The following is a 10,869-nucleotide window of genomic DNA, read 5'->3' on the forward strand; positions in this document are numbered from 1 at the left end:
TCTTCCGCAAAGGTCTGTGCACCTCTGGACATGTAGCGTTCATGCACGGGTACTGTTCATTTGCTTTGCTTATAACTACAGTTATAATGAACTATAATTGAACTATATATTAAGGGGAATATGTAGCATATACAAAGAATGTGGGCTGTTTTATATGTTATGGTTTTTTTTTTTATTATTATTAATTGTGCTGTTGGGTTTGCATGAAAATATCATAATATTTCTCTCTCAAAAGTCATGTATGGTGTGTCTGTATTGAGAACAGAGGTTCTGACCAGTAGAGGTATATTGGATGACATTGTGCTGCAGAGTGAGAGTGACAACTTCAACTGTTGTCATATGCCAGGTGCGGTCACTACAGTATCCAGACATCTGATACAGTGCATTCATATTTTTCCATATGAATTTGAGACATTTCAGCCATCCGGGTAGAAGCACACAGCAAATAATACTAAGCTTAAATGAATGAATCACAAGAGTCAAGATTTTTGACAATTCCTTGAAATCAGAATACGGTGCTGCATTCAACACAAAACACCATGAGACTACAGTGCATACGGATAATACGCACAATATGTACATACTGTAAATCATACAACACACTATACAATAAACACTCACCATAGCAACAAGAGAAGATACTGGACCGCTGCTACACTGCCATTGAAGATGCCCACCGTGTGGTCAGTTGAGCAGCTTTTGGGCATTGTGAACATACTACACAGTCTCTTTAACACATCCTAATATACAAGCAGGAGCTTTCCCCTTCTCCTGAACCACCACCAGCTTACCAGATCTCCTCCCTCAACCTGGCGGTCTCCCCTTTGCCCCTGATCATCTTGCCATCAGAGCAGAATGTATCAAGACTCTTCAGGAGACAAAAGGTGAGATTTTGGGCCCAGATTATGTCTCCCCATCCACTCCAAGGCACTCTAAGGAATTTCTGTTCTCAACTACCATCTCATTCCCCTGACAGGACTAAAAGACTACAGCCCAGGTGCCCTGACCTCTGTGGAGGAGTTTACTGCTTGAGGTGGACTGCTCAACGTTCTTCTGTGCTTGCAATGAAGTACAGTGTTTGCCGTTGAAGGGTGTGATATCTAGTTTATGAGAGGATGGTTGAGTAGATAAATTTGGTGTTGCTACTGGTAAATTAGTAGAACTGTGGGTCTAATCACTGAATGAACATGCATGCCTGGGGCAAACTGCCAGAGATGTGAAGAATGCCTTGAGCGTAACGAAGACTCAGTAGGGGAACACATCCTCCTCTGATCAAAGCCGGATAGGGAACAGTGTTATGGGAGCATGACAGGTCAGTCAGTAGTAGTAGTAGCTGCCTATGAGAGTTGGTGATTGGTTGGATGGGCAAAGGAATCTGAATGAGGCTAATGACGGCTTCTCAGGTTCAGGCTTGTGATTCAAACTTCTAAAGAGATCCACAAATGATGGGACACAGCGCCCACTGTGATCGCATGGGGATCGATTAAGCCAGCAGATGTGCAGACTGTGGAATATCTGCACACATGACAAGAAGACTCAAGCATTGGGCCTAAAGTGTGACCAAAGAGAAAAATGGTTGCGTTGATTGTGTGGATTATGAAAGGGCCAAGCAGAGGGACAGAAGGAGGATGAGCTATGGCACAGGAAATAACAGGTAGGAGGAGGAGGCTTGAAGTGTTAAGCATCAGAAGATGGAAGGGTCATTAAAGAGGTGTGAACATTGATCTAGCAGCTGAGGAAACAGAGGACCTGGAATGGGCTGGTGGGATGGAGGGAGGAGGGAATGGGATGAAAAAGGGCGGGGCAGGATGATGTAGGGTAGGATAAATAATGAGAGGTTGGAATAGATGAGGAGTGGGATGAGTGTTGAGAGGTGGTAGGAGAAGAACTTTGGACGAATTTTCTTTTTTTTTTAACTTAAATAGGAGGTAATCAAACCCAGTGTTCAATAAAGTGAATATAAGAGAGCAGATGGAGAATATAAGCAGATTTGACGGGTGTATTGAGAGCAACAGGTAATATGAACGCTGTGTGCATAATACACCAATCTGGTATGAACCTCAATTGGATCAAATTAATAAAGCTCCTTAATAAAGAACAGAGCCACAATAAGATTTTTGTATACTGTTAATGTAAAAAGGTCCACATTGTCTACTGACATTTGACAAAAATCTTTTTTAGGAATATAAAGATCATATTTAATCATTTCAAATGAATAGTTCATCATTTATACTGAATAATAAATGATGATAATAATACAGTGATTGCTGCAACACTTAACTCGAAACTTTCCTGTCCTGAAAAGTTCCTTCCTGAGTACATTCTGACTTCTGAGCTTAGCTTCAGCGCAAAAATAGGCCACACCACCTCTTAGCCGCGCCGCTTTAGGTTTGAAGCAGGTTTCAGATTTTTGGAATGGCAGAACAGCTTATAAACCTATAATGCAAGCAGTCTTTCTTTGCTTCAATCTTTCTTTCTTTCTCTCTTTCTGTCTGTCTGAATTTCTTCTGTCTCCTTGTCCCATTTTGAGATCTACTGCTGAATGTGCTCCAAGATTAGGCCTATGCTTTAAAAATAAAAACAAAGCAAAGCAAAGGCAGACCACACAAGGCCTACTTAAAGAATGAAGAAAAAACAGGTTATAAAACGAAGCATTGCTGTTGCAGTTATTTTTTAGTGGATTATTTGTTCATTATTAATTGTTGACAATTTGGGGAATTTTTCTTTCACAAAACCAGTTTAAATGACTAATCAATTAAATTAAAAGTTTTGAATAGTACAGGGGTACGGGATATAAAGCAGGTACTTATTAAAACATCTTTAATAGACATTTACCTCCTGTTTTGTAAAAAAAAAAAGGTGAATTTCCGAGCAGCATCTATTAGTGGGCAGAAAATATTTTCGAACGTATGATCGTTTTGCTTGTCGTTGGGGACTTTTATTTTGACATGTCAGGCTATATATCAGTCACAGAAAATGAAGTTACTAATTTTAAAATTGGAAACGTTTTGAAATTTAGCTTATTGAATATGAACACAGCAGATGCCCTAGAAAAGGGCAACCCCCTACCCTCCCCTCCCCAAATCGAAACGTGACGACCCAACCCGGCGTGGAGACTTTTACAGTAGACATGTCTCTCCGAAGGCGCGCAGGACTTCCGATGGTGTCATACGGAGTGTTCGGTTGCGCTCGCAGAAGGGCTTGGTCGTGTGTAGCGGTGTCACCGGTTCATCTGTAGCTTGTGGACGAGCAGCTGATTCACTACGATGCAGGATGCAAAATAAGACACCGCCGGCGATGTTAACCTGAAAGCTCTCCTTCAGGTGTGGCTTGAGAAGATGTCCGATGTCACCAAGACCGTCCATAAATGGCACGCAAGTTTTAAAAAGGGCACGGACTTTGATTCGTGGGGGCAGTTGGTGGAGGCAATTGATGAGTACCAAATGTAAGTGGTTTGCGAAAGGCTCGAGTCAGTCAACTTTTGCGCTGTTCGTGCTGATCAAGTGCAGTGTTTACTGAGTGTTTACTGAAATATGCGCGGCTCTGCTGGGCTCTGCTGGGCTCGTGGAGCGGAGGCTGCTTAGCGTTGCGCGTTTACATGACTGAAAGACTTGTGTACTTGTAAGTGCGCTGCGATCGGGACCATACGTTGGCGTATGGTCGGAGGGCGTGTTAACTTTTACGGACGGGCTCTTAGCATAGCACGGCTCAAGCTGCGGTACTGTTTTGATCATGTTCGCCGAATATAAACGCAGCCTTTCCCGCATTAGATGTTCCAGAAGTGCCGCCACACCCTCTTTTTCCTGTGGGCGGAGCTTCTGTACTCCCAGCGGTGTCGCGGTCCTGCGAACAATCAGATGCTTTTGATTAATAATAACTAATCATCAATAAAATAATAATAAAAAAACATAATCATACAATTATTTATTTTAATCTTTTCAAAAAGGACTTTTTTACTGATTTAGCTTTTTTATGATGATATTTTCTATTTTTCCTTTTGCTTATTCGACAGACTTGCAAGGCAGCTGCAGAAAGAGGTCCAGTCATCAAATTCACATGATTTCACAGAGGAGCAAAAGGTGTGTACTTCAGTACTTCAGTAAGTCGGCCTTAAGTGTGCAACGTTCACGTGGCTTAAGATCTGCCCAAGATGCTCAAGATGAGCCATAACAAATTAAACAAGAGCAAGAAAAGTGTCTTGGTGCTGTTTAGTGTAAAATGTTGTATTTACTTTATTTTAAATATGAATTTGCAAGAATCTTCTTTTCCTAGAAAAACTTGGGAAAGATTGCAACATGTCTGGAAATGCGAAGTGCATCCTTACAGGTGTGTAGTACTGTCTATTATTCACACTATTACTCTGTATACAAAACACTTAAGCACACTGTTGTTAGATTTTGTATTATTGGTATATTCCGTAAATGTATTTTTGACCCATCTGTGGTAGTGAACACACACACACAAACACACACAAGTGAACCCCCCACACAAGTGAACCCCCAAGTGAACACAAGTGAACCCGCCCCCCCGATAGGTGGGCAGCCGACTCCAATGCCCAGGGAGCAGAGATTGAACCCACAACCCTGTCATCCATAGCCTGAAGCTCTAACCACTGAGCCACGTCTGTCTGTCTCTCTTTCTCTGTCTCTCTCTCATATATATATATATATATATATATATATATGTATGTATGTATGTATGTATGTATGTATGTGTGTGTGTGTGTGTGTGTGTGTGTGTGTGTGTGTGTGTGAACTAAATTTACAGAATATACCAAATAATCTAGCAATAATGTGCAATGTAGGGATATGCATTGGTAAATGTAAAGTGCAGAATGCATTATTTATCTAGCTCCAGGGATTAGCTAGACCTCTTTCATATTAACAGAAAGCAAGGTCAAGCATGAACAGTGTAGTGCATACATTTATGTACCTATCATACACATGAATGTCATGGCAGTGTTAGGCTTTGACTGATTAATTTGTTCCACCAGTATCTGTTACTGAGGACGTTTTGTATTTTAGATAAAGTGCATCTTTACTGCTCTGTATTCAGAAGTAACTTCTATGTGAATTCTATGTGATTGTGATTCCCTGCATTTAATTGATTAAAGACTCTGTATTGAATAGTTGAGACTGAAGTGTAAAGACTGTGTAAAGAATGTGGCTGCTCTCTATATATACAGTCTTATACAAAACACAGACCAAATGACACATTTTGTCATATTTTGATGGCCAGATGAAATGTGTTAATATTCCACAAAGCTAGAACATTACATCTCTACCTTCTTCTTTTCCATGTAGTACACACAGTCCCAAGAAGACTTTAAGTTAGAAGACCTGAAGAAACTGGAACCCAGTATGTACATCCTGAAATACGTGTACCAGTTCTTCCTTTCTTTTATCCTCATGTTCATTCTGTTGAATGTTTTGTATGTTAAGTAGAAAACAACAGAGCACTTGCATCTGTATGTATTTATTTATTACAATTTATTTGTAATAGTATTTATTAATAATAACTGTTCATACATGTGACCTTAGTTATTTCCATTATTATACATATTGTTGTTCTTGTTGTTGTTGTAGTTTTATTTGCTGCTAAAAGGAATATCACCAGTTCTGGTACCGGAAGCTCAACACAGTTTGGTGACTTTCTTCTTCCAAAACAAACACAAACAGTCAATAAACTAATTAGTCAAACCAGATGTGTTTAAGTAGGAAATCATTACACTGTGCTGCCCTCTGGCCCTTCAGGAGGACTGTGATTAAGTAGGCAGGGTTTCCCAAAAGCATCTTTGCACAAAGGTGATTGTACAGTAGTGAGGTGAGCCTCTTTACCAGTTAGGACAACATTAAGAGATGCCTTTGGAAAATTGGGCTCAGGTTGGTTGAATAGTAAATGTGTCAAATTTGTAGTAAATGATGTGTATTGAGTAAACCTTTGCTGCCTGTTGTTTTAACAGTCATCAAGAACATTCTCACTTACAACAAAGATTTCCCTTTTGATGTCCAACCAGTGCCTTTGAGGTAAATGTAAGACTTGAACTTACAAGCAGGAGTGTTTCTAGGCACCTCATTGTGAGCAACTGATGATTCTGAATCTCCACCCTTAGGAAAATTCTTGCACCGGGTGAGGAAGAGAATCTAGATGTTGAAGAGGAGTTGGATGCAGCCACCGGTTCTGGCTCAACACAGTCCTTCCCCACGAGGGTGCCAGGTATGTGAAGTCTAGTAAGTCAAACTACAGTTTAACAGCTGACCAGTTGAAGATTGGCTGAAATTGAGGTCCCCATGAGTGATCCATTTTTACACTGAAGTCTTACTTGTAAGATATGGATAATTATTGGCTTGTTTTATTTATTTATTGTTATTATTTAGTGTGTGTGTGTGTGTGTGTGTGTGTGTGTGTGGGGGGGGGGGGGGGGGGGGGTGTTCACGTTTCACGCTTATAAATTGAAAGTGTCTGCTAACCATACTTTTTATATTTTATTATATTTGTTTGCACCCTAATTCTGAACTATAGTGTAGCCAATCATCATATTTTTATAATATACTGTATTATATATTATAATGCATGTATTATATACTGTAATATAAGTATGTAAGTAGTATATAAGTATGTACTGAAATGTTGATAAGGTCACTTAAATGTGAGGTTTCCTAGTTGTTAGAACACTGTTTTCTGTGGGTTGTCTGCACTGTTTGTTTATGCTGTGCTTGACGTGACTACTGTCTTTCCTGATTATTATTATTCATTATATAATTGTATTTGTAAGATACAGCTGTTGGTCTGTGGTCTTCTGGCACTCTCATACATACATGTGAAGATGCATCTTATTGAACTGCGAATTGTGGAACTCTTAATGTTTCCAACAGGTACTTTATTGCCACGGCTTCCCTCGGAGCCAGGAATGACACTACTCACCTTGAAAATTGAGAAGATTGGTCTGAAAGATGCAGGGCAGTGCATCGATCCTTACATGACAATTAGTGTGAAAGGTGCAATCTTTTTTTATTTGATTTATTTATTATTTTTTTTATTTATTCCTCATTTTCTTCTCCACAGTTCAAGAAATCACACAGCTAAGAACAGTGGATCTAGTTAATGGGATCTGTTCAGACATATAAACCACATTATGGCACAGGTGTCCGGTTCTAAGACTTAAAAAGTCCTTCTGTTAGTAGGTTGCCATTTTTGTTGCAACAAAAAAAAAGTTTGCCTTCCTGTCCACTGAGTGAGGAAAGCAAGCTAAAGCTCTAATTTACCTCATATATTATTCAGCCCTAGCTGTAGCTAGAGCGTTACGTTACCTAGGAGAAGGGGTATTATGGTTTAAATTGAATAATAACCCAGTAGCAGCGCTTCATGGTGTCATGGCGTTAAGCAGCTATCAAATTGTTGTCAAATCTCCACTCACACGTCTAGTGCAACATAATATTAGCAGTAACCTTTATAACAGAATTGATGTCTTTATCCTTTGAACAGAGCATTGCTCAGTGTAAAATACCCGTGTTACCCTTCTTACATGATAAAAATATGCATTTATTTAAGTTTGATTTTAGTTCATCCTTTTTTGTAATTATTTTGTCAGGTTCTAGTTGTTTCATGCAGAGGTTCTCATAGGGTAAACTTTGGTAATTTGCAGTACCTGATATCCTCGAGTTATGTCTAATTGCAGATTGGGTATAACATTGATATTTAGGTTTTTATATATTTTTCATATTGGCTTTTTCTATGCAAATTTGATGTGTTTGTGCCCTCATTACATGTTAAAGTGTGCATGGTTTACGCATAACTGTTAAACATTCATTTATGAAGTACCACGAGATGCAAGTCTTCAGCTCTGACGAAACATAAATCCATGTTTTTCAGAGTGTTTCAATTATAGAGCCAGGTCCATAAGTATCGGGACAGCCACACAATGTTGCCTCTCTACGCCACCACAGTGGCTTTAAAGATTAGGCAGCCAAGATGTGATTAAAGTGTAGAGTTTTCACAATATTGCTTTTATTTAGGAATCCTCTGTCAGGGTTTCACATTTTCAGGTTCAAAAGTAATTGGACTAATGGATGCAAATCTTTTGCACTCAATGACTGCCTCTCATGAACATCATCAAAGTTTCATCATGAGTTTCTTATGCCTCGAGTGCAGTTGCTGCTTGTTTGTGGGTCATCTTTCAGTTGGGTTCTCAGTACCCAGGCGATAGAACACTCCTTTTTTCAGTATTTTACTTGTGTGCAAAACAGCACTCCGCGAATGTCCACTTATATGAAGAAGTAAGAGGTCTGGAGTGTTCCAGCGTTAGCTGAGCGCAACGATGTCGCAGTTAAAATAATCAGAGAACCCCTGATCTAAAGAAGTGTAAATGGTACAACAAAGACAGAAATAGATGCCTGTTAATCAAATCAAGTCAAATTTACTTGTATAGCTTTTTATAGCTGGTGTTTTACAGCTTTTCACAATCAGTAATTAGTAAAAAAGACAAGAAATCAACAACATAAGAAGACATGAAAACTTAAGACCCCCAGTGAGCAGCCAAAGGCGAATCAGTATTTTAGAAAGGTCAGAGGTTAGGTTTATGTGCTATACCGTGATGAACCCTAAAACCGGGACAGACTACGAGTGGTACAACCATGTGATATTACAGTGCAAACCATGGCAAATGGTCTTATTCTGTATACTAAGTGAACAGTTTGCGTTTGGTGTGTACTGCATATATTAGTGTGATACATGTACACTATGTTAAGGTATAGGGAGTATTAACGTCAGCTTTTACTGGAAATGGATCTTTCTTCTCAGAATGTAATTCAGGTTTCTCTCTACTGCAGACTTGAATGGTGTCGATTTGAACCCTGTTCAGGACACTCCAGTGGCAATACGGAAAGAAGACACATACATACATTTCTGCGTAGATGTGGAGATCCAGAAACATCTCGAAAAACTACCTAAAGGTCTGAATAATTATCTTCCCCCTTTGCTCACTGTTGTAGTTTCCCTCTCTTTTGTCCATTCAGGTGTAACTGTGCATATTAGCCCATCAGTAACTGTTCTATGCCAACAAAAGTGCATAGCGTTTTAGAATGGGCATTTTGTATTAATCCTAATCATATCCTTGACACCCTCCATCTGATTTCTGGTGTTTGTGCTTACTCGTGTCCGCAGGTGCCGCTATATTCTTTGAATTTAAACACTACAAGCCCAAGAAGAGGTTCACCAGCACTAAATGTTTTGCATTCATGGAGATGGATGAGATCAAACCTGGTCCCATTGTGATCGAGCTGTGAGTACTGAAGGATCTTTGCGGTGACTCTTTAGAGATCAAGGTTTCATTAAAGTAATGTAACAATGTAGAAAGGTTAAAGTCATTAAATGAATAAATAATCATTCAGTGCCAAGTCCAAGGAATCATTTATAATGGATTAAAAAAAAACTCCTATGACCTAGATCTGCTGGTGCAGTTTAACGCAGCGAGCTGTAAAAATGACCCCAACTAGTGTAGTTGTTGGTTCTCGTCATTACCATTGCACAGAATTAGGAGTCAGTATGTTTCTCTAGGATGCAGGGTAAGCTTTGCGACTCGCCCCGGTGTGCTGTGGTCTTTAATAGCTTTTATTTCCTCTTTCCCAGGTACAAGAAACCGACTGACTTTAAGAGAAAGAAACTCAACCTCCTTACAAAGAAACCACTCTACCTTCACCTTCATCAGGCTTTGCACAAGGATTGAGCAAGCAGCACCTGGATCAACAAGAGATTGGCCCAAAGGGACAACACCTTTTCCACTTGCCAGCCTTTTTGTTACCTGGTTAAATTTGGTGCACCCCTAAACATTCGCAGCAATACATAACTCTGGATGGAATTTCAGACATGGGCTTTTTACCACAACACTTCATCCAAGTGTCCATTCAATAAAAGAGTGAGCGAGACTGCTGGGAAACCCCGAGTAATGTAATCTTCTGCCTTTTTAAAAAAAAAAAAAATTAAATAATCTTTCCTGCATGTTTTTGGCTAAGTCACCCCAGTCCTCTAAAGCCACCGCTGAAGAATCAAAGAGGATGTTGACGTTGGCTAAAGAGGCAGTGTGTCCTCTTTATCTAATGCTGATGCTTAGTTTTGGGCTGATGGAAAAGGGGGCTAAGTGTGCTCTTATTTAAAACAGAACCGCTCATAGGGGACTGGTAGGTTTGAGACGGGGGTTAAGCCAGGCGTGGACGAAGTGTAGCCTTAGGACATGCCTTGTTCTGAAAGGCGATTGGGGATTTGCTATTGAAGGAAAAAATGCAGTCCAGGACTAGGCTTGATCCCCCGTCTGGGACTGTGCAACATACCAGCAAACTAACATCGGGATTTACTTTAACTCAAATTCAATACACGTAACATTTTGGTGATCTATATTCCTTTATTATCAATCAAGCATCAATATATTGCTGACTAATGACATATGGCATATGAGCGATGATGCTCAGTAAGTTAATAAACCATTTCGAGGTTTTCCTAATTCAGAAACGGATCAGAAATACAGTTTAATGCAAAAGTTGTGGCACCCTTGACCAAATGACTTCCAAATCTAAATCTAAACTAAATCCTTCCGTAGTAAACAAAGCTTCTGTATTAGGGCTGGGCGATATTCAAAAAATATTGTATCACAATATTCATCAGGATAGACGTTATAGCAGACCAAAATCAGTAGGGATGGATTTGTACAAGCTACCATCCAAAAACGTTCCCATATTTAGTACGTAATCATTTATCCAGTTAAACCAGACTAATTACACTGTTTATAATGAAACGTGCAGCTGCTCAGAAAAGCATATTGTGTACTATGATAAGAACATTTTTCACAATACAATAAAACATCCTAATGTGCAGTTA

The 10,869-nt window shown here is 39.5% G+C and overlaps 1 protein-coding gene across 1 annotated transcript; it reads left to right on the forward strand.

Annotated features, from left to right (window-relative positions):
• The first annotated feature begins 3,179 nt into the window (after positions 1-3,179).
• Positions 3,180-10,869, forward strand: aida (axin interactor, dorsalization associated). The gene is made up of 10 exons (XM_072679233.1): positions 3,180-3,445; positions 4,013-4,079; positions 4,273-4,326; positions 5,304-5,358; positions 5,963-6,026; positions 6,113-6,216; positions 6,876-6,998; positions 8,829-8,951; positions 9,163-9,280; positions 9,628-10,869. Exons 1-10 carry the CDS (start codon positions 3,339-3,341, stop codon positions 9,722-9,724), a joined length of 912 nt encoding a protein of 303 aa, XP_072535334.1. The 5' UTR covers positions 3,180-3,338; the 3' UTR covers positions 9,725-10,869.

The sequence above is a fragment of the Salminus brasiliensis genome, chromosome 1, assembly GCF_030463535.1.
Source record: "Salminus brasiliensis chromosome 1, fSalBra1.hap2, whole genome shotgun sequence".
Classification (NCBI taxonomy): domain Eukaryota; kingdom Metazoa; phylum Chordata; class Actinopteri; order Characiformes; family Bryconidae; genus Salminus; species Salminus brasiliensis.